The 24,390-nt window shown below is 43.4% G+C and overlaps 1 protein-coding gene across 1 annotated transcript; it reads left to right on the top strand.

The window, feature by feature from the left end:
* Window positions 1–1,891: 1,891 nt before the first annotated feature.
* UPK1B (uroplakin 1B) lies at window positions 1,892–12,466 on the top strand. Its single transcript, XM_075263296.1, has 8 exons — window positions 1,892–1,916; window positions 8,358–8,442; window positions 8,748–8,948; window positions 9,668–9,742; window positions 10,364–10,486; window positions 10,974–11,153; window positions 11,756–11,839; window positions 12,096–12,466. The coding sequence occupies exons 1-8, from the start codon at window positions 1,906–1,908 to the stop codon at window positions 12,144–12,146; spliced, it is 810 nt and encodes a 269-aa protein (XP_075119397.1). The 5' UTR covers window positions 1,892–1,905; the 3' UTR covers window positions 12,147–12,466.
* The last annotated feature ends 11,924 nt before the right edge of the window (window positions 12,467–24,390 follow it).

Genomic DNA, 24,390 nt, shown 5'->3' with positions numbered 1-24,390 from the left:
AGTAGTATTATAGTAGTTATATTCTTGTATATAGCACTAGTATTATAGTAGTTATATTCTTGTACATAGGAGTAGTATTATAGTAGTTATATTCTTGTACATAGGAGCAGTATTATAGTAGTTATATTCTTGTACATAGGAGTAGTATTATAGTAGTTATAGTCTTGTACATAGGAGTAGTATTATAGTAGTTATATTCTTGTACATAGGAGCAGTATTATAGTAGTTATATTCTTGTACATAGGAGTAGTATTATAGTAGTTATATTCTTGTACATAGGAGCAGTATTATAGTAGTTATATTCTTGTACATAGGAGTAGTATTATAGTAGTTATATTCTTGTACATAGGAGCAGTATTATAGTAGTTATATTCTTGTACATAGGAGCAGTATTATAGTAGTTATATTCTTGTACATAGGAGTAGTACTATAGTAGTTATATTCTTGTACATAGGAGTAGTATTATAGTAGTTATAGTCTTGTACATAGGAGTAGTATTATCGTAGTTATATTCTTGTACATAGGAGCAGTATTATAGTAGTTATATGCTTGTACATAGGGGGCAGTATTATAGTAGTTATATTCTTGTACATAGGTGCAGTATTATAGTAGTTATATTCTTGTACATAGGAAGTAGTATTATAGTAGTTATATTCTTGTACATAGGAGGTAGTATTATAGTAGTTATATTCTTGTATATAGCAGTAGTATTATAGTAGTTATATTCTTGTATATAGCACTAGTATTATAGTAGTTATATTCTTGTATATAGCAGTAGTATTATAGTAGTTATATTCTTGTATATAGCACTAGTATTATAGTAGTTATATTCTTGTATATAGGAGCAGTATTATAGTAGTTATATTCTTGTACATAGGGGGCAGTATTATAGTAGTTATATTCTTGTACATAGGAGGTAGTATTATAGTAGTTATATTCTTGTATATAGGAGTAGTATTATAGTAGTTATATTCTTGTACATAGGGGGCAGTATTATAGTAGTTATATTCTTGTACATAGGAGTAGTATTATAGTAGTTATATTCTTGTACATAGGAGCAGTATTATAGTAGTTATATTCTTGTACATAGGAGTAGTATTATAGTAGTTATATTCTTGTACATAGGAGCAGTATTATAGTAGTTATATTCTTGTATATAGCAGTAGTAGTATAGTAGTTATATTCTTGTATATAGCACTAGTATTATAGTAGTTATATTCTTGTATATAGCAGTAGTATTATGTTTTCCTAGTGTTTATTTTGTGCATTGCAGTTTGATCAGTTTTGCTATAGGTTGATACCAATATTTTCCTGCCATATATATACATATATACATCTGATAGTGACAGATTTTGCACTGGATTCTTATATTAGGTTCTCGCTCGCTTTTGAGTTTTATTTTCAGAATCTGTTCCCATTTTGCTATTGGCAGATATCGGACGCAATCCCGGCAAACCCCATTATAGCGGATTGTATTTCCATTAGTGTGATCCTAGTGTTAGTGGTCTCGGTTTCGCTCTCGGTGAGTTGCTGGCTGCCATTGCTCCATGTCTAATCATATATTGGGATGTTTATCTCAGTCTTGAGCCATTAGGATAGTATAAGTCCCAGGACGTTGCTGTTGGTTCCTCCGTTCCTGCTCCTTCTCCTCATCTCTTCCCTCCTATGTCTTGGCTATTTCCAGGTATCAGGACATTTTCTTACTCCCCCCGTGATTCACGGCTCCATCTCTTTTGCAATGTCAATCAGAGTTTTTAGTGCGACATTCCTGCATAATGTCAGAATAGTTGAGATACCTGTGTGCAGTAACCTGTCCAGCCAGGTACAGAGGAGTCACATGACTGAATCCGGCCAATCACAGCCCTGCAAGCCAGAAGGCTTAAAGAGTAGCAGGAGCGCAGGTGTATGTGTTACAGGTGAGGAGCTGCAGGACAGGTGTCTGCTACACTGGGGCTCTGTGAGTATATGGCCGGCCTATGCATTAAGTGTGTATCACTCATGTAGCAGAGCTGAGTTTGTCCTGTTCCTTTTTTTGCATTTAGTTTTCCCTACAATTTTTTTTTTTTTTTACCTGATTCTTAGTCTTGTGCAGAGATGAAGCAATTCTGTGACCAATTCCTCTCTGCTATACGTGTTGCTTTAGTAGCGCTGAGTTTATTTGGCGCAGTTTATTATGTGTTATCTGTGATTTTATACCATCATATGGGGTACGAGTAAGGTATCATAGCTCAGGAACCTTGTCTGATAACAAACCCGGCTCTGCTACATTTGTCTGTGCCCATTAGCAGTATGTCGCTCTTTGCTATGGTCGCCTCTGTTCTGATGTGTTTCTAGCTTACTTGCTATGCTTTTATTTTCGGTCCTGTGTGTGCCCATCTGTGCCGACGTAGCAGAGCTGAGTTTGCTATTTGGTTTGTAAATCATGGCGAGCTGACTATATTATTTGTGGCTTTACATAGGACTGCAGCCACATCTGTTAAAGGATCTTTATTCAGAGTTGTATCACCGAGAATAATCCAAGTCTCCAGAGCTGACTATCTCGGCTCTGCTACATCATTGAGTGTATATGTTATTTCTAGTATACCGTATGGATTGGTTCCTGTGCTGTGTCGGTGTTCTATATCTTGTGATTGCCGCTGATGTCGGTCCTGTATATGACTATACATGTTTCGGGGTATTCTATTGACTTGCTGATTCCCGAAGTGGCTGCTACCAGGGGACAATAGATTGATAGAACTGAAGGCTTATTGTCTGTGACCGATCCTCGCCGCTCGCTTTTCTTACTGTAGTGACCCCTTTGCGCTGCGGCAATGGCGAGATTATTTGCGGTAGGTTTCTAGGTCAGAAAGGGCCTTGAGATGTAGCAAGAAACTTGTGGGCCCTAAACCGAAATCTGAAATGGGCTCTCAAACCCCTCGGTGTCTTTACGTGGCAAAGGGGCATTTTGGCCCCTACTGGCATGAGGGCCTGAAGGCTACTCGTATGACGACTGCAAAAACGTAAAACATCTTCTCGCTCCGGCTTAGCGACAGTCGCAGCAGGTTTTTTTTCCATTTGCTGCTAAAGGGCATGAGGTAGGTGTGGCCCTTTACACTGCGATTCGTGAAAACCCAGATGTCTCCCGCCCCGTATTGTACGTCCTGCTGCCGGGGAGAGGCCGGGGTACGGCAGACGGGCTGATCCCTGTCCTGTGTCTTATTTTTTATCACCACTTTTTACCTATAGGATTATTGCTTGTATACCCGTCCGTGTTATGGGATCGCGCACAGTACGATACGCCATGTATCAAAAAACATCTAATTCGCTACGTTGTAACCTGACATGGCGGCCAAGCAATTCGGCGAATGTATAAAGACTGGTGTGTCGTACTCCAGTCTGATTTCATTCCCCATAGGCATGAGATGTCAGAATTCTTAAAGGGGTTGTGCTGTTAAGGACACAGGTGTCCAATCATTGGGGTCTGGACACTGGGTCCCCCCTCTAAGGAGCTGCGGGCACTGCTGGAGATTACAGTCCTGGCAGTGAATGAGGTGCTGGACGTCCTCACCCCGTTCAGTCCAAAAAAGTGATAAGTGGGGGAAGCGACACAAAAACCGTCTGCGTGTCAGAACTATTCCCATCTACACCAGTTTATGTGAACTTGGCTTTATAATGAGATCCTACATACTGAGGGTGTCCACATCCGGCCACCAATATCCTATAAATCACGTGTCCATGGGGGGCCGAGCGCAGGATTTCGGCTACATGTGGCTGCCGCCCTTTACGCACGCACCCTAAGGACGTAGGCACATGGGACAGTTCGCACTGGAAATTCCTGTCCCTGCCTGGTGTGATCTGATGCCCGAGGTCGGCGCCTCCTCATGGCTCTGCCTTGTACTACATACCAGGGTTAGGCAACCTCCGGCACTCCAGCTGTTGTAAAACTACAACTCCCAGCATGCATACGTGCTCTGCTCTTCCTGGAAGTGAATGGAGCATGCTGGGAGTTGTAGTTTCAGAGCAGCTGTAGTGCCGAAGGTTGCTGCTATATACAGTAGAGTCACAGGGAGACCTGCACCCCCTGCATTACAAATCACTGATACCAGGAGTCACCGGGCTAAGCCGAGGTAAGGAACAGATTTTCTGGTCTGGATTGTCCCATGTGTATGGGGCCTAAGAGAGCATTAGTTGGATCCATTGGCCTTACAGGAATTGTCCATTTTTACAGTCCCTGATGGGGTATTAATAGAGGGGGAGGATCCATCCAGCGTCTATCAGGGTGACCAGGCAGTGATCAGCAACATATAGAAGGCTCAACTATAAACTGATCGCCTGCACGAAGGTCCAGGTGGCCATTGACTGTTGCATTGACAACACCTTTGACTTCAATGATAACTGTGTAATACCTCATTCCACCTGCGGAGGTGCTGCAGGGAAACAGGTTCTCTCCTTGGTTTACGTCTGATCACTGGTCCAAGCAGCAGGACACTTTATCATCCCCTTTAAGGAGGACCTATGACCTGTGACCCTCCTGACATGTCTTCTATAGTAAATTCTTATATTCTCTGCAGCATTTTGTCTTCTCTTAATTCTGTCGTTCCTCCTAGAGACTTGAGACAATGGGCTACTAGGTGTTACTATTCGCTTTGTCCAGTGGGTGTGTCCACACACTCTGCTCTGATTGGATGGTGTCAATGTCTAGAGACGCCCCCATAACTGGTTACACCCAGTTGTCAATTCCATAACTTTCTAGAAGGAATAACAGAGGAACCGCATAACATGGAGGTTCTATATGAGATACAGTTACATGAGCTGATATGTCAGGAGCGGGGACAGGTGGACTGTATATAAGGTGTATAGGTGGAGGAACCTATGGCGGCAGCTTTCTGTAAAGATGGAGGAGGAACCTCACGGCTGATGAGTCTTCCAGCGCTTGATAACCTCAGTCAACAGATGAAAAACGAAGATCAATGTGTTTGTGGAATTGACCATCAATTCAGAAAACACTTTGAGGTGAGACCGTTCACCCCCAGGTCTTTGCATCCTACACTGAAACTAACAGAGCAATTGCTCAGGAATGGAGGGGGCTAGAGACTGATTCAGACGCAGTTGGAATTTTCTCTCTAGCCCCCTCCGTTCCTGAGCAATTGATCTGTTAGTTTCAGTGTCCAATATGCTAAGTAGGCCTTCTACTGTCATGTAGGCGGTCCCAGACTACCAGCTCCTGACACATGGGAGAGTAATTAGCATACCAGCTGCTAAAATTAACAGTGCTGATTACTCAGGAATGGTGGGAACTAGAGCAAGAATTCCAACTGCATAAGAATCAGTGGCGTGGGGCTGACTGAAGGGTGCAAGACCTGGAGGTGGTGAAAGGTCCTCTTTAAATTTCAAGTCTCCACCATTTTCAAGGTCTCTGCTTCAGGTATATAAGGACGCTCTTCAGTACCTGGAAGCTAAAATTCTGCCAGGACATAAGACCTCTCAGAGCTGAGGCTAGGTTCACACCTGTGTTGGGATTTCCATTTTTTGGGTCCGAAAAGTGGTTATCCATGGACACCTGGACTATTATGGGGTCAACCCAAAAGCAGCATGGGGGACAGAATCCTTAAACTGTTACCAAGTGCAGATGAGAACCCAGCCTGAGTTGTGATTGTAGACAATCCTCCATCTGCTGCTCGGTCTCCAGGCTGATACATTTTACCTGCACTGATACATTGTAACAAACTATCAGGGCAGGAGAAAGGTTGTACTGATGTGTTTAGAATAAATTGTTATTAAAGGGATTTTCTAGGGCTCGGATACTGATGCTGTATCCTCGGGTCATTGCTATAAGATCAGCAGGGGTCTGATTCCTGGTCACCCCTGATCAATTGCTTGACGAGAGCGACGCTTCATAGTCCTGTGATGTCATGTTGGTCGGTCACATGACTTTCTTGGAGGTTGCACATATTTCCTTATTTCTGACATTACAAGACTGGTAACCCTTTAGTCACCATCTCACTAGAACCCTGGGGAGGGATAAAGGAGGAGATTTACTAAGACATATAGACGTGCCATATGCCACAGACTTTTATCAAGTGTTTTAGACATTTTTACGATTTATACAGGAAAGGGGTGTGGCCTAAGTTGTGACACTTAATACCAAACTTTGGTGCACTTCTCTGGCATAAGCTGCGCCACCTGTTATGAGGTGTAAAGTTAGTCTCAGCAGTCCTATTGGGACAGATTTATTTGACACTGTGATAAATCTGGTGTAGTTTAAAGGGAGTGTGTCACCAGACCCAGCGTAGCAACTAGCCCTGCGGATAGATAGGTTAGAGTGACCTGAATCAAACAGTGTTTTCCCCTTGTGAATCGCTTCCTCCATTGCTGAGATATCTCCGTTTTCGTCAATATATAAAAAACCCTTGAAGCAATGGCGGCGCCCACATTCCTCTAAAGAGCTCATTTGCATATAGAAAAAAACGCAATATCTCAGCAACGGAGGCCCCGATTCATAAGGGGAAAACACAGTTTGCTTCAGGTCACTCTAATCTATCTATCTGCAGGCTGGGTTACTATACTTGTTGCGGGTCAACCCCACCCCTTTAAGAGTATACTCTGACTTGGTATGTCTACATTATGAGCAGTATATGGCCCGCACCCTATTCCATGGGATCTTTATTTTGAGTCGGTGCCACAGTTCAGTTGAATAGTAAACCAGCTTGAAAATCTTTGTGTAGGAATGTGGTATTTAGCTCATGGAGTGTTTACGTGTCTTGAGCAATGGCCGAAACCTCCTGCAGGAAGGCGAATGTCTTATCATTTAGGTATCTGGTTATTTAGGGTCAGAACAACACTATAGTCAGAAGAATGTGGACAATGTGATTGGGAGTAGATAACAATGGAGGGTAGGAATGTGGTCCGTCCAGGTCAGCGACGAGATGCGGGGTCTCCACTAAAACTGGTTTAAGAGGAGGAATGTTTTTGTCTTACCTGTGGACTTTGTTGTTTTTCTGTCTTCTCCTCAAGGACCTACAATGTTTCCTACCAAGTGTAGAAAAGTGGACGGACCTCTCAGACTGGAGATGAGACTCTTCGGCCTTACTCCGCTTTCTCGATAGTCCCAAAGGTCTTAATGTTTAGGCTTCTTATTTGTCCTGTCTGTACGGACCTGGGGTGCACTAGAGAAGAAGCCGGTCTGGAATATCATCCAGTATTCGTGTATTCTGACAATAATCTTCATTATGTGAACAGAGCGAGAGTTTCCCTTCAAAAATTCTAGGCCGCAGCTTCTCCTCTCATAGTTTGTGATTCTTGGATTTTTTTGTAACTAGCTAAAAATGATTCCAAGTTGGCGAACTGAAAAACCCATATTGCAGAATGGTGGAGTCAGGGGTGCAGCTTATAGGGGTACAGGGGGTTGCAGTTTGATCCTGGTGGCTGAGGCCGCGCTTACATGTTAGAATACTCCAGTATTGTAAATGACACCTGGAAGGTGAGGACCTTTTTAGAGGGGTAACTCGAAGCTCCTGGGCTCCAATGCCAAATCTGTAATGGTATCTTATATTGTAGGGAGGCCTTTGGGCTACCTCTGAACCCCCTATGGCTACACACCTGGCCCTGTTATAGATTTTGTATTGGTTCCCAAGAACTTCAAACTAGAAGAAATTGAGGCCTAAGGGGCCAATTGGGGAAACCATATTGCAAAATTCTGGTCTTAAGGTATAGCTATAGGAGGTGCAGGAGGTTGCACCTTGGTCCTGGTGTCTGAGGCTACATCTGAGTCCACTACTTTCCAATACAGTTTCTCCAATTTGCCACCTAGGACTCAATTTCTCTTAGTTACAAAAAAAAATCCAACTTGAAGCTTTTGCGTTGCACCTATCATGTTCCCTTTACGTTTTGCACTGGGACGCAAACACTTCAAGGTGGATTTTTTTTCTGTAAAGTGAGTCCTACGTCATAAACTGGATAAACCATATTGCAGAGTGGTGGTCTACGGTGCAGGGGGTTGCACTTTGATCCTGGTGTCTGAGGCCGCTCTGTCACATAAGATGACACTGGTATTGGCACGTGGTTACAGATCTTGTATTGGTCCTCAGGTGATTCAGGCCCTACCGTGAGATTCCTCCTCTTTCCGGCTGTTTGTTGGGAGTTGTAGTTTCGGATTGTTGATCGTGTCTGTGTTATTTTTCTGTTGCAAAAGTCATGTCCATATACAACGACCGTTGACTTTGGTCAAGTCTTATGGACAAGTCTCTGAAGGTCCACAATGGTCCACGTCCAGGTAGTCCTGCTACATAGGGTGGCTCTACCTGTGTGCTGGATAAGGTTTGCACCTGTTAGTTATTGCACAAACATTAACCTTTTTGGTTATTTTTTTTTCTCTGCAGACTGTCCGTCCTTGAGACCATGAAGGGGAATGCGGGAGTTCGCTGTTTCCAAGTAATTCTAATACTTGGCAATGTGGTCATTGGTGTAAGTGGAGCTGTTTTTGGTTTTGTAACTTTCTGTCTACATTCTGTCATCGTGCACCTTACAGAATTCCACTACCTATAGGTCCTTAAGCAGAAAGACTCTTGAGCCTCGATGAGACATTGACCATCTTACCCCTTCATGGGCCGCCTTTTGTTCTTCCTTTGGATGTATGTGGGGATTTTTAAGGGAAAACTGCACAAGGGTCGTTAGATGACCACCTTTTAGTTTTCTCCCCCCTTTCCAATCATGTAACACTTTATCAAAGTTTGTGTCCATGTATTTAATGGCCTTCTATCTCCCCCCAGCTGGCCGGTCTTGCCCTGACTGCGGAGTGCATCTACTTTGTCACGGACCAGCACCGCCTCTACCCACTCCTCGATGCCACCTACAACGATGACATTTTTGCTGCCGCATGGATTGGCATATTCACTGGGTTCAGCTTTTTCTTACTCTCGATCTTGGGTATTATCGGCATCATGAAATGTAACCGGAGGATTCTAATGGCGGTGAGTGCTTGCGATGCTCGTCCATGCATCTTTGATGTAGTAATGCCGACCATTGTTGAAGGCAATTCGTGGCCGTTCTCCAGTGGACACTCCAATGGTTTCACTGGAAAGTGAACATGCAGCTGACCACTTCTCTACTGATGGTCTGTATTAGGTCATTCTGAAAATCTTCAACTAGACTTGTTGGGATTTCCTTTGGGTTATTATCTATAAAGGGTCACATAGGGCTCTGGGCCATGTAGATGGGAGCCCCATTCTACCTTTGGAACCCAGACTTCAATGGACCCACCAGGTGGTCCTGTTCTTGTAGATCCTAAATGCCTACTTAAAGGGTCATTGGATGTAATGGTTGGATATAAGAGAGAAGAACTGGCCTGGGCAGCCACAATGGGTGATAGCAGCCTTAGAGCACTGGCCCCTTGTACCTTTCCCATAAGGAGGTAACTTCTTATTCTGTAGTAGGGGAAATAAATGTCTTTACCTAGTCAAGAAGGGACGTATCTATGACCTGAACACCACCACCAGTCAGTTACACAGCTATAGTAAAATGTTCCTGACAACCCCAAATGTTTTTGAAAATTAAAATGATTCTCGATGGAATTTGTGGTTGTTACAGAATATAGATCCGGAGTGTTTCTGAATATAGGCATCGTCTCTGACTTTGTATTTGTTTGCTTTGTGGTTCAGGATTGTTGATATTTTTTACTTATATTTTTCAGTATTTAATCCTCATGTTCATCGTTTATTGCTTCGAAGTTGCATCGGCCATCGTAGCGGCAACACAAAGAGACTTCGTAAGTATCTCCGTGCCCCATAGGTCTCACCACAGAGAGGACGACCGCACTATCCGTATAATACCCAAACCTTCCTTCTATTCATTTTATTTATCTTTTGAAGCCCAAAATAGTGCACCCTCTGGGTCAAAAACTTCACAATTGCCCAAGTCAAAAGTCACCAGTAAAGAAACTCTCCTCATCCAAGTGTCAACATTGCAATTTCCACAAACCATAAAAAAATGAAGATGCATTTGTGACATTGGAGAGTCCCTACTGATATGTCCCAAATATTACTGGGTAAAAAGCCCTGATCAGGTGTCCACTTTGGACAGTCATTTTTTAGTATGATCTGCTGATGTCGAGCTGATCACAGAATTTCCTGCCCCTTCACTGAGGTCTGATCTGTAATCTATGGCTATCAGTGTCAAATTCAGCTGCTCTGCCCTAACAAGGGAACTCAATAGTCAGACCCATCGCGGGTCCTCCAAAAAGTTTTTTTCTTAATTGTATACTCTTCTGATAGTTAATTGGGTCACTGAGGTGTGAGGCAGTCATGTCACTTTTTCTGCATTACAATGGTTTCCACTTATAAGTCACTTGTGCTGTGATGTATAACACGTTTTTTGGTTGTTTTTTTAGTTTATTCCAAACTTATTCCTGAAAGAAATGCTGGAATTCTACCAGAAACCAAATCCTGCCAACAATGACGAACAGCTTAAAAGGAATGGTGTGACAACCACCTGGAACAACCTTATGACACTGGTAGGGTACATCTGATTTTTATCTTATTTTTTTACCTTTTGCTTCTTTTATTAGTTATCGTTGAGATTTTGTACAAATTAAGGCCGGACTATGAGCTGTTGTAATATTTCTTCCCTTCTCAGAAATATGTTGGTAAATGTAGTTCCTTACTGCTTATTGAGATGTACAAAGAGCTGTGAAATAAGTCATTTTAATGGGGAGGGAAAAAGTCAATTGAATTAACTTGGTCAAAAAAAAAAATTGGGGGCTCGTTCGGGATACAAGTCAGAATCTTCGCTTTTTGTTGTTAGTGATGTAATAATACCTGGTAGTACAGTTATCTGAATTAAAATACAAATATAAATGTGGACACCATAAACTGTCTTCACTGGTGATCTTCTGCCACTAGTGATCTTGAACCATATGAATGTCCTCATAAGTATAGCCATGCAAAATAGACCATTGTGCTATTGGTTCTAAACAAATAAAATCTCTCTCCTTTTTCTAGAATAACTGTTGTGGTGTCAATGGTCCTCAAGACTGGCAGGATTACACTTCTGGGTTCCACGAAGCCAACAGTGATTCGGCCTTCCCTTGGCCTCAGCAGTGTTGTGTCTTGAATGATAATGGAATCCCAACGAACTTGGCGCTCTGCAGGCTTGGAGTTAATGGATACTTGAAACTTGATGTAAGATGAATTTTCTTGATGTAAAATAAACTATTGGGGGCGCCAGATAATCTAAATCTTCTACTGGATATCTTCAGCAGTGAATCAGTCCAGCCTCAGGTGCATTTTGTTTTTCAAGGAAACTGGGTCAGAATGTGATGCTCCCTTACTACCACATACTTGGCATGACAAGCATAGTGTACATTTACCTAGATATTGAATGGGCCCTAGCATAGGCCTAGATTTTCTTAGCGGAAATACCAGCCTTGGGCTAATTTCCTACATGTTTGAGACGGCGTAACCATGGCCAGTATTACCAGTCGCACTGAGCTTGGTGTTGACTCCATTGCAATACAGTAGGATAATTTCCCACCTATACCAAGGGCTGCACCCACCTATACCAAGGGCTGCACCCACCTATACCAAGGGCTGCACCCACCTATACCAAGGGCTGCACCCACCTATACCAAGGGCTGCACCCACCTATACCAAGGGCTGCACCCACCTACACCAAGGGCTGCACCCACCTACACCAAGAGCTGTACTCCTGTCATTTATAGCTTTATATGAATTATTGGGTAGGACCTTCTCTAATGCATAGAACTGTGTGATCTTCAAAACAGGGCTGCTATGATCAAATTGCCGGACCACTGAATCGTCACGCTTGGGGTGTAGCCTGGTTCGGATTTGCAATCTTGTGTTGGACGGTGAGTAAAGTGGCAATCTTGCCTCAAGCAGCATCTTAGAATAACTTTGACAAGACTATCTTTACGATTTCCACCTTGGCATTCTCTACTACATGCATGTGATGGCTGCTCATGGGTGTTCACTAAAAGGTTGACGCCCCTGAGGAGGTCCTATGCTTTGATCTGCTGATTTTTGCAACCTTCTATGTGTCTTTCCATTCAATATCTCTACAGCATATCAATATTCTAATGTTTCTCTTTCCTTTACATTTTTTAGTTCTTTGTGCTGCTCGGCACCATGTTCTATTGGGTGCGAATTGAATATTAAGTTACGGGATTTCTTATCCTCTTCGAAATTTTTAAGGATCATGCGGCCAACATGGAAGACAGGATGTGAAGATACTTCCACCGAAAGCTAAAGCATTCTGTGACTTATGATATTTTGGCCAGTGGACTTGTTTTTGTGGGGGAGCACGGTCTGATAGCGCCGCCTGCTGTACGGCTCTGTTCTAGAGATCTGCAGTCGTTGTGCTTATCCAAGTATTGTTTGCCTGTACATATCTATAATATATCCCGGCTTGTAACCTCCTCCCGATGTATAGGTCATCCCAAAGGGAATCTCTGTAGGCTACCAGATGATGCCCATTCCAGATCTTCCAATTTTTTTTTTTTAGAAAATCTTTAGCCACTTTCTTCCCACGTTCCAGTTTTATTTTGTTTTTTTTTCTTTTTAATTATGAAATAAAATTTAGGATAAATAATTCTTTTTTTAGTGCTCATTGACCAACGTGTAGTATTAAACCGCCTTTCCTCTATCTACACACTTCTTGCTTTCTGAGAATCACAGAATTAAATATTGTCAAAAATTTGAGTGTCGACTCCATGAATAATGTGCAGGCCAAAAAAGTTGCTATGGACAGAATTGAGAATGTTTGTTTGATTTTCACCACCTCAAACAACTCCAACTCTTTACCTTCTTCAATAGCCACCTCTTCACTGATTCCGGCATACTTGGAATTTCTTCTGTAGCCCCCTCCGTTCCTGAGCAATCATTCTTTTAGTTGCAACACCCAATCTAGTAGACTCCTACTCTAAGGAGGGCGGTCCTAGGTGGTAACAGATGGTCTGGGACCGCCCACCTAACAGTAGGGAAGCCTAATAGGCATAATCGGTGCTGAAACTAACAGAACTGATGTCTCAGGAATGGTGGGTGCAAGAGAAAAAAAATCTAACGGTGCCGGAATCGGTGAAGGTGGTGAAAGGTCCTCTTTAACACCCCCCAAGCTCTGCAATGAACAGCTTGTATTCACTCTAAAGTTTGCTATTGAGAGTCAAAATGTTTTTGCAGATTTTTTAAAAAAATTTTTTAAAAGTCTTTCTTAAATGGGAGGTCTTATTAGAACGAGCACTTTCCATATGTCCATGTGTCCCAGTAAGGTTAGGAACTTCTGGTTGGAATCATCCATAATGCCAAATTTAAAGACTGGCTTAATCAGAAGAGCGCCCTCCCTGATGGACGTGGTCTGTTTGTATATTATGTGGTCGGCCATGATTGGACGTGTATGTATAGTATAACTTTCCCCGATGTAGCAGCTGTTCGCCAGGCGTTGCAGAAGCCTCCTCTCAGGGCCAAACCCATCTTGAGCTGAGCTGTGGGTGCTGTGGACTTGCTGCAGGCCATCACTATCACTATGGTCGTGGTTTCATGGTGGCTTGACCTATCTCCACCAGACCTCCCGCATCGATGAGGGGTCCTACAATGATGAAGATGGTAGTTGTAGTCCTTCACCCTGAGCGATGTCTCCTGGCTGATGGTAGTTGGGTTGCCCTTGTTGGTGTTGTACAAGGATAATAAACCAGGAGACGGGAGTCATTTGCCACCGAAGTTGTGGTTCTTTACGGGAGGCAGGAAGGTGCAGAAGTCTTCAACTGGCCGAAAAACTCTTCCAACAATGGGGTTCGCTCTCCTCAGGGTGAGGCCACCTCAGCAGCAGATGTTCTTCTTCAAGGTCACAGGACTTGAACCCTGTCCTTTAGTTTCCGTTCTGTCCCACAAGACATTCAACCTACGACTGCTGAGAGAAGGTCTAAGAATACGGCTCGGAAACTGTAAGGAGCAAGGCCCGGGCAGAAGATCAGAGCGGCCTAGTCAAAGGCTAGAAGAACCTGTGAGACTTCACCCCGAGGTCTTCAACTGCTTAACTGCCCGAGAACAAGGGCTGAGGGAAGGTTTATACAGATAAGCAGCGCCTTTCTAGAACATTCTAGGAACATAGTAAAGCTGGGGGGGGGCTCTGTCCAGCTCCAGATACGAATGGTACAATCCAACATTCACTTAACTGAGAATAAAGGAGCAAACTGAAAATACTAAAAGTGCGAACATGAAGAAACATCGCAAAGTGTAATGGAGAATGCCGAATAAGTAATTTATTATACAGCAACAGTCTGTATATACCAGTGAAAAAAAAAATCGGAATAAGTGTTGTTGCTGAGTAGTCTGATGGTGATGGTCGCCTGGCAGCCAAGCTTCATATAATGAGGTAGGTAAGACCCGACCTCCCAACCGGTGCAGAGTCAGCGGGACAGTCCTGGATTCTGGGTGCTGTCCCAATATCCCAGTCGGCAGGAGGTATATACTGACTTTAACTCCTCCATGTTCCCTGGACCCGGATGAGTTGAGTACAATGGTGAAGCCGTCCGCTCCCTGCGTCACCATTTGGCCCATGTCTCAGTGTCGGTGCAATGTGGTGACGTCACCTTCATGGGGCCTGGTGAACTAAATTAAATGTATATTTCTGAGTCCAGTCTATATATATACAGTGTGTGTGTGTAATAAATATATATATATATATACGGTCCAGTCTGTGTTGGACTCTTTGAAGCCTTTTATAGGTATAGTTTTTGCTCCGGATATTCTGGGTGCGGTTTTACTTCTCTGCCGTGATAACATAGAGTTGTACAGATTAAAATCCAAAAAGTTTCCCATTGATTCCCCTGCCGGGCCGGTTATTCTTCCTCATTACCGTGAGATCCGCCGTCCGCTTGTCTGACCAATCTCACAAACCACCTCCATATTGGATTATTCCCGTTCCTATTCCTTGAGGGGGTGGTGAGGCCTGCAGGTTCTTCTTTGGGGGGGCGCGTTGAGTCTTACAGGGTCACAGGTAAATCCGGATTCCTCTGTTGTTGTTCTCTGACCCTCGTCTGGTCCCCGGCCCGCGGTCTCCGCCCTGCCGTTACATTCTTTAGACCAGATTAGCCGGTCCGACCTGAAATAACTTCTCCTTTAGTAAACTTTTTATTAATAGTCGCCCTTGGTTTCTGCTCTGTCCGTATACCGTCTGTCCGTATACCGTCTCTCTGTATACCGTCTGTCACTCGCTCAGGCCGCCCCATCATCCTCCAGGCCCCCATTATGAGGAATATCCCCCCAAACCTCCAACCAAGTGATGGCAGGTTATCACAAATATCACTTTTTGGAAGGGTTTATCAGACATTGATGCTTTGGGTTGGGACTTGGCGACACATTCGCTTTTATATCGGTGTCTTTTGACTTCATTTTGTTTTGAGCCTTTATTTTTTGTGAGGGGTTTCGTCCTTGGATCTGCTTGCACGAGAGGAGCGATATGGGCGAGCGCTGTGGGTATTATTGGATGGGCACTGAGACTAGCGCTATTATACGGAGACACAACTGTCATTTCTGTGTGTGAACCATATGGCAGTATTATCTGTCTACACATATCTCATATGTGATGTGTGTAATTGGAGTGGTTTCTGTTGTGTGACCATTGGGACATTTCTTTCAGTGGCCACACAGTAGTATCTACTAGTCTGGAATCTCACAAGGGAGTCGAAGCCTCAAAAAAGTAGATCCAAAAAAACTACATAATGCTACCATTTCCAGTTTGCATAACACCGCCATATAGTGCCAAACAATACTACCATGTACAGCCCACATAATACCACCTTATAATGATCAAATATTATACAGCAACAGTATAATACTTCCATTAAAAGTTTTACATAATGGTAACCTGTACAGTCCACATAATACTCCCATATCGTGCCAAAACCAATACTATCATATACTGCTCACAAAATATTATCTTATAATGCTCAAATAGTATGCAGCATCAATAATAACACGTCCTGCCCACATAATACTGCCATATAGTTCCCAAATAATGCTATAATACTACAACATACTGGGTGGTTCTAATTTGCTTCTGTGGAGCCCTCATATAGTGCCAAAATAATACCGCCATATACAGTTCAGATAATGCCACCATTTAGTGTTCAAATATTACGCATCAGTATAATACTTCTATTAAAAGAGCTCATACATTGCCCCCCTATACATATAATATTGCCATATAGTACCAAACAATACTGCCAAAGACAGCCTACCATATAGTGTTCAACTATAATGCACCATCAAAAATAAGACTTCTTGCCCACACAATGCTATCGTATACATTCCACATAATACTGCCATATAGTGTAAAAATACCTCCAGATAAAACCTAGGTAATATCACCAGATAATACAAAAATAATATACAGCATCAAAATTATACTTCTCTTAAAAAGCCACCATATACATCCCGCAGAATACCGCCATATAGTGCCAGATACAGATCACATAATGGCAACTTATAATGCTCAGATAGTATGCAGCATCAATAATAACACATCTTGCAAACATAATGCTGCCATATAGTTCCCAAATAATACCACTATATAATGCTACAGAATACCGGGTGCTTCTAATTTGCTTCTGGGGAACCCGGGCAATCGTCAAAGTGCAACCCCCTGAAAACAGACCCTGAGGTCATGTGACACTTTCCTGCAGCCAAACCTTCTAATGGTCAGGAGGAGGGGGATTCTCTTCATGTTGGGGGGAGGGGGGAGTTTAGTGTTTGTAATGTGACCCCATCATAGGACGCCTTAAAGTACATTACACCTCGGGTAATAATAAATATTGGTGTACTGTAGCTTTAAGAGAAGACTGGAGGACCTGCGGCCGCCTCGGGGCAACCATTCTAGATATTCCAGCTATGACGACTTCTAGATGAAATTCACCATAAACCAGTAAAGCGGGATTCCCTGATACTGGAGCGGCGCGGCCTCTGACCTCGGCTCAGATTAGAAACAAAGAGATGATGGCGGTGAAGCTGACCGTGTGTCACCCCATTATAATATCCCCATCATTGTATCACCCCATTATAATATCCCCATCATTGTGCACCCCCATTATAATATCCCCATCATTGTGCACACACATTATAATATCCCCATCATTGTATCACCCCATTATAATATCCCCATCATTGTGCACCCCCATTATAATATCCCCATCATTGTATCACCCCCATTATAATATCCCCATCATTGTATCACCCCCATTATAATATCCCCATCATTATGCACTCACATTATAATATCCCCATCATTGTATCACCCCATTATATCCCCATCATTGTGCACCCCCATTATAATATCCCCATCATTGTATCACCCCCATTATAATATCCCCATCATTGTATCACCCCATTATAATATCCCCATCATTGTATCACCCCCATTACAATATCCCCATCATTGTATCACCCCCATTATAATATCCCCATCATTGTATCACCCCCATTATAATATCCCCATCATTGTGCACCCCCATTACAATATCCCCATCATTGTGCACCCACATTACAATATCCCCATCATTGTATCACCCCCATTATAATATCCCCATCATTGTATCACCCCCATTATAATATCCCCATCATTGTATCACCCCATTACAATATCCCCATCATTGTATCACCCCCATTATAATATCCCCATCATTGTATCACCCCCATTATAATATCCCCATCATTATGCACACACATTATATCCCCATCATTGTATCACCCCCATTATAATATCCCCATCATTGTGTCACCTATATTATAATATCCCCATCATTGTGCACCCCCATTACAATATCCCCATCATTGTGCACCCACATTACAATATCCCCATCATTGTATCACCCCCATTATAATATCCCCATCTTTGTATCACCCCCATTATAATATCCCCATCATTGTGCACCCCCATTATAATATCCCCATCATAGTGCACTCACATTATAATAACCCCATCATTGTGCACCCACATTACAATATCCCCATCATTGTATCACCCCCATTATAATATCCCCATCATTGTGTCACCTATATTATAATATCCCCATCATTGTATCACCCCCATTATAATATACCCATCATTGTATCACCCCCATTATAATATCCCCATCATTGTATCACCCCCATTATAATATCCCCATCATTGTATCACCCCATTATAATATCCCCATCATTGTATCACCCCCATTACAATATCCCCATCATTGTATCACCCCCATTATAATATCCCCATCATTGTATCACCCCCATTATAATATCCCCATCATTATGCACACACATTATATCCCCATCATTGTATCACCCCCATTATAATATCCCCATCATTGTGTCACCTATATTATAATATCCCCATCATTGTGCACCCCCATTATAATATCCCCATCATTGTATCACCCCCATTATAATATCCCCATCATTGTATCACCCCCATTATAATATCCCCATCATTGTGTCACCTATATTATAATATCCCCATCATTGTGCACCCCCATTACAATATCCCCATCATTGTATCACCCCCATTATAATATCCCCATCATTGTATCACCCCCATTATAATATCCCCATCATTGTGCACCCACATTACAATATCCCCATCATTGTATCACCCCCATTATAATATCCCCATCATTGTATCACCCCCATTATAATATCCCCATCATTGTGCACCCCCATTATAATATCCCCATCATAGTGCACTCACATTATAATAACCCCATCATTGTGCACCCACATTACAATATCCCCATCATTGTATCACCCCCATTATAATATCCCCATCATTGTATCACCCCCATTATAATATCCCCATCATTGTATCACCCCCATTATAATATCCCCATCATTGTGTCACCCCCATTATAATATCCCCATCATTGTGCACTCACATTATAATAACCCCATCATTGTGCACCCACATTACAATATCCCCATCATTGTGCACTCACATTATAATATCCCCATCATTGTGCACCCCCATTATAATATCCCCATCATTGTATCACCCCCATTATAATATCCCCATCATTGTATCACCCCCATTATAATATCCCCATCATTGTATCACCCCCATTATAATATCCCCATCATTGTATCACCCCCATTATAATATCCCCATCATTGTATCACCCCCATTATAATATCCCCATCATTGTGCACTCACATTATAATATCCCCATCATTGTGCACCCCCATTATAATATCCCCATCATTGTGCACTCACATTATAATATCCCCATCATTGTGTCACCTATATTATAATATCCACATCATTGTGCACCCCCATTATAATATCCCCATCATTGTGCACTCACATTATAATATCCCCATCATTGTGCACCCACATTATAATATCCCCATCATTGTGCACCCACATTATAATATCCCCATCATTGTGCACTCACATTATAATATCCCCATCATTGTGCACCCACATTATAATATCCCCATCATTGTGCACTCACATTATAATATCCCCCTTCAAGTGTCCCCACAAAAAATGCATAAACACAATCCCGAAATACTCACCTCACCCACTTCCCCTGCAGTGCACTCCAGGAGCAAAGACAACGGCAACTAAAGTCAGTACATGTCAGAGGGGCAGCCCCCGAAATCCAGGACTGTGCCGCTGAATCTAGGACAGTTGGGAGGAGATGAGATACAGCAGCCCGGCAGACATTATCACACATGAAGGGCTTTCACCACCTCAGATTACCGATAGGGGGCGCTGTTGTATCAGCATGGAGGAATGATAGCTCAGGACGCAGTGGCAACATCAGGGCAGGCATAAGACTGTGCCATTGGGTAGGAAGGAGTTAAGGAGAATGCACAATAACACCCAGGCTGGAGCCTAGGACAATGCACACAGGTGTATACAGCGGCCTACTGCAATGTACTATATACAACTGCTGCCATCTTGTGGAAATTCAAGGGAATAGCAGCTGCCATAAAAGATCATTACAGACAGAATGTTGGAGAGTTACTGTTATTTATATAGCACCAACATATTCTGTGGCGCCCTCTAATGTCCTTCATCAGTCCTTGTCTAAATTTGGGTTCCCCATCTATTTGGATCCTTAAGCACCAATGTTTTTGAGCACTCTTAAAGGGGTATTCCAGTAAAAACAAGTGGGATAACTACTACTAGTATGGTGACCAACCGCTGAGACTCCCCAGATCCTGAGAACAGGCGCCCGGGCTCCCTTTGTTTCCATGAGATGACATTTGTACATCAGCACCATCACTCCATTCATCTCTATAGGACTGGGGAAAAGAAGCGGAGAACAACAAACGTAGGGAGCAGTCACTGAGAGAGAGGGGTGCGGAGGGCAGTCTGTAATAGAGAGTATGGGGAGCAGTCTGTAATAGAGTATGGGGAGCAGTCTGTAATAGACAGTATGGGGAGCAGTCACTGAAAGAGAGGGGTGGGGGGGGCAGTCTGTAATAGAGAGTAAGGGGAGCAGTCTGTAATAGAGTATGGGGAGCAGTCTGTAATAGACAGTATGGGGAGCAGTCACTGAAAGAGAGGGGTGGGGGGGCAGTCTGTAATAGAGAGTAAGGGGAGCAGTCTGTAATAGATAGTATGGGGAATAGTCTGTCACATAGAGAGTATGGGGAGCAGTCTGTAATAGAGAGTATGGGGAGCAGTCTGTCATAGAGAGTAAGGGGAGCAGTCTGTAATAGAGTATGGGGAGCAGTCTGTAATAGACAGTATGGGTAGCAGTCACTGAAAGAGAGGGGTGGGGGGGGCAGTCTGTAATAGAGAGTAAGGGGAGCAGTCTGTAATAGATAGTATGAGGAGCAGTCTGTAATAGAGTATGGGGAGCAGTCTGTAATAGACAGTATGGGGAGCAGTCTGTAATAGAGATTATGGGGAGCAGTCTGTAATAGAGAGTATGGGGAGCAGTTTGTGATAGAGAGTATGGGGAGCAGTCTGTAATAGAGAGTATGGGGAGCAGTTTGTGATAGAGAGTATGGGGAGCAGTCTGTAATAGAGAGTATGGGGAGCAGTCTGTAATAAACAGTATGGGGAGCAGTCTGTAATAGAGGGTATGGGGAGCAGTCTGTAATAGAGAGTATGGGGAGCAGTCTGTCATAGAGAGTATGGGGAGCCGTCTGTAATAGAGAGTATGGGGAGCAGTCTGTAATAGAGAGTATGGGGAGCAGTTTGTAATAGAGAGTATGGGGAGCAGACTGTAATAGACAGTATGGGGAGCAGTCTGTAATAGAGAGTATGGGGAGCAGTCTGTAATAGACAGTATGGGGAGCAGTCTGTAATAGACAGTATGGGGAGCAGTCTGTAATAGACAGTATGGGGAGCAGTCTGTAATAGACAGTATGGGGAGCAGTCTGTCATAGAGAGTATGGGGAGCAGTCTGTAATAGACAGTATGGAGAGCAGTCTGTCATGGAGAGTATGGGGAGCAGTCTGTAATAGATAGTATGAGGAGCAGTCTGTAATAGAGAGTATGGAGAGCAGTCTGTCATAGAGAGTATGGGGAGCAGTCTGTAATAGATAGTATGAGGAGCAGTCTGTAATAGAGAGTATGGAGAGCAGTCTGTCATGGAGAGTATGGGGAGCAGTCTGTAATAGATAGTATGAGGAGCAGTCTGTAATAGACAGTATGGGGAGCAGTCTGTAATAGACAGTATGGGGAGCAGTCTGTAATAGACAGTATGGGGAGCAGTCTGTAATAGAGGGTATGGGGAGCAGTCTGTAATAGAGAGTATGGGGAGCAGTCTGTCATAGAGAGTATGGGGAGCCGTCTGTAATAGAGAGTATGGGGAGCAGTCTGTAATAGAGAGTATGGGGAGCAGTCTGTAATAGAGAGTATGGGGAGCAGTCTGTCATAGAGAGTATGGGGAGCCGTCTGTAATAGAGAGTATGGGGAGCAGTCTGTAATAGAGAGTATGGGGAGCAGTCTGTAATAGACAGTATGGGGAGCAGTTTGTGATAGAGAGTATGGGGAGCAGTCTGTAATAAACAGTATGGGGAGCAGTCTGTAATAGAGGGTATGGGGAGCAGTCTGTAATAGAGAGTATGGGGAGCAGTCTGTCATAGAGAGTATGGGGAGCCGTCTGTAATAGAGAGTATGGGGAGCAGTCTGTAATAGAGAGTATGGGGAGCAGTCTGTAATAGAGAGTATGGGGAGCAGTTTGTAATAGAGAGTATGGGGAGCAGTCTGTAATAGAGAGTATGGGGAGCAGTCTGTAATAGAGAGTATGGGGAGCAGTGTGTAATAGAGAGTATGGGGAGCATTCTGTAATAGAGAGTATGGGGAGCAGTCTGTAATAGAGAGTATGGGGAGCAGTCTGTCATAGAGAGTATGGGGAGCAGTCTGTAATAGAGAGTATGGGGAGCAGTGCAACATAGAGAGTATGAGGAGCAGTCTGTAATAGATAGTATGGGGAGCAGTTGGTCATAGAGAGAATGGGGAGCAGTCTGTAATAGAGAGTATGGAGAGCAGTCTGTCATAGAGAGTATGGGGAGCAGTCTGTAATAGATAGTATGAGGAGTAGTTTGTAATAGAGAGTATGGAGAGCAGTCTGTCATGGAGAGTATGGGGAGCAGTCTGTAATAGATAGTATGAGGAGCAGTCTGTAATAGAGAGTATGGGGAGCAGTCTGTAACATAGAGAGTATGGGGAGCAGTCTGTAATAGAGAGTATGGGGAGCAGTCTGTAACAGAGAGTTTGAGGAGCAGTCTGTAATAGAGAGTATGGGGAGCAGTCTGTAACAGAGAGTTTGAGGAGCAGTCTGTAATAGAGAGTATGGGGAGCAGTCTGTAATAGAGAGTATAGGGGGCAGTCTGTAATAGATAGTATGGGGAATAGTCTGTCACATAGAGAGTATGGGGAGCAGTCTGTAATAGAGAGTATGGGGAGCAGTCTGTCATAGAGAGTATGGGGAGCAGTTTGTAATAGAGAGTATGGGGAGCAGTCTGTAATAGACAGTATGGGGAGCAGTCTGTAATAGACAGTATGGGGAGCAGTCTGTAATAGACAGTATGGGGAGCAGTCTGTAATAGACAGTATGGGGAGCAGTCTGTAATAGACAGTATGGAGAGCAGTCTGTCATGGAGAGTATGGGGAGCAGTCTGTCATAGAGAGTATGGGGAGCAGTCTGTAATAGACAGTATGGAGAGCAGTCTGTCATGGAGAGTATGGGGAGCAGTCTGTCATAGAGAGTATGGGGAGCAGTCTGTAATAGACAGTATGGAGAGCAGTCTGTCATGGAGAGTATAGGGAGCAGTCTGTAATAGATAGTATGAGGAGCAGTCTGTAATAGAGAGTATGGAGAGCAGTCTGTCATAGAGAGTATGGGGAGCAGTCTGTAATAGATAGTATGAGGAGTAGTTTGTAATAGAGAGTATGGAGAGCAGTCTGTCATGGAGCGTATGGGGAGCAGTCTGTAATAGATAGTATGAGGAGCAGTCTGTAATAGACAGTATGGGGAGCAGTCTGTAATAGACAGTATGGGGAGCAGTCTGTAATAGACAGTATGGGGAGCAGTCTGTAATAGACAGTATGGGGAGCAGTCTGTAATAGACAGTATGGGGAGCAGTCTGTAATAGACAGTATGGGGAGCAGTCTGTCATAGAGAGTATGGGGAGCAGTCTGTAATAGACAGTATGGAGAGCAGTCTGTCATGGAGAGTATGGGGAGCAGTCTGTAATAGAGAGTATGGGGAGCAGTTTGTGATAGAGAGTATGGGGAGCAGTCTGTAATAAACAGTATGGGGAGCAGTCTGTAATAGAGGGTATGGGGAGCAGTCTGTAATAGAGAGTATGGGGAGCAGTTTGTCATAGAGAGTATGGGGAGCCGTCTGTAATAGAGAGTATGGGGAGCAGTCTGTAATAGAGAGTATGGGGAGCAGTTTGTAATAGAGAGTATGGGGAGCAGTCTGTAATAGTATGGGGAGCAGTCTGTAATAGAGAGTATGGGGAGCAGTCTGTAATAGAGAGTATGGGGAGAAGTGTGTAATAGAGAGTATGGGGAGCATTCTGTAATAGATAGTATGGGGAGCAGTCTGTAATAGAGAGTATGGGGAGCAGTCTGTAATAGAGAGTATGGGGAGCAGTCTGTCATAGAGAGTAAGGGGAGCAGTCTGTAATAGAGTATGGGGAGCAGTCTGTAATAGACAGTATGGGGAGCAGTCACTGAAAGAGAGGGGTGGGGGGGGCAGTCTGTAATAGAGAGTAAGGGGAGCAGTCTGTAATAGATAGTATGAGGAGCAGTCTGTAATAGAGTATGGGGAGCAGTCTGTAATAGATAGTATGGGGAGCAGTCTGTAATAGACAGTATGGGGAGCAGTCTGTAATAGAGAGTATGGGGAGCAGTCTGTAATAGAGAGTATGGGGAGCAGTTTGTGATAGAGAGTATGGG

The sequence above is a fragment of the Leptodactylus fuscus genome, chromosome 2, assembly GCF_031893055.1.
Source record: "Leptodactylus fuscus isolate aLepFus1 chromosome 2, aLepFus1.hap2, whole genome shotgun sequence".
Lineage (NCBI taxonomy): Eukaryota > Metazoa > Chordata > Amphibia > Anura > Leptodactylidae > Leptodactylus > Leptodactylus fuscus.
The sequence above is the reverse complement of the archived record's forward strand: the minus strand, read 5'-3'. Positions and strand labels throughout refer to the sequence as shown.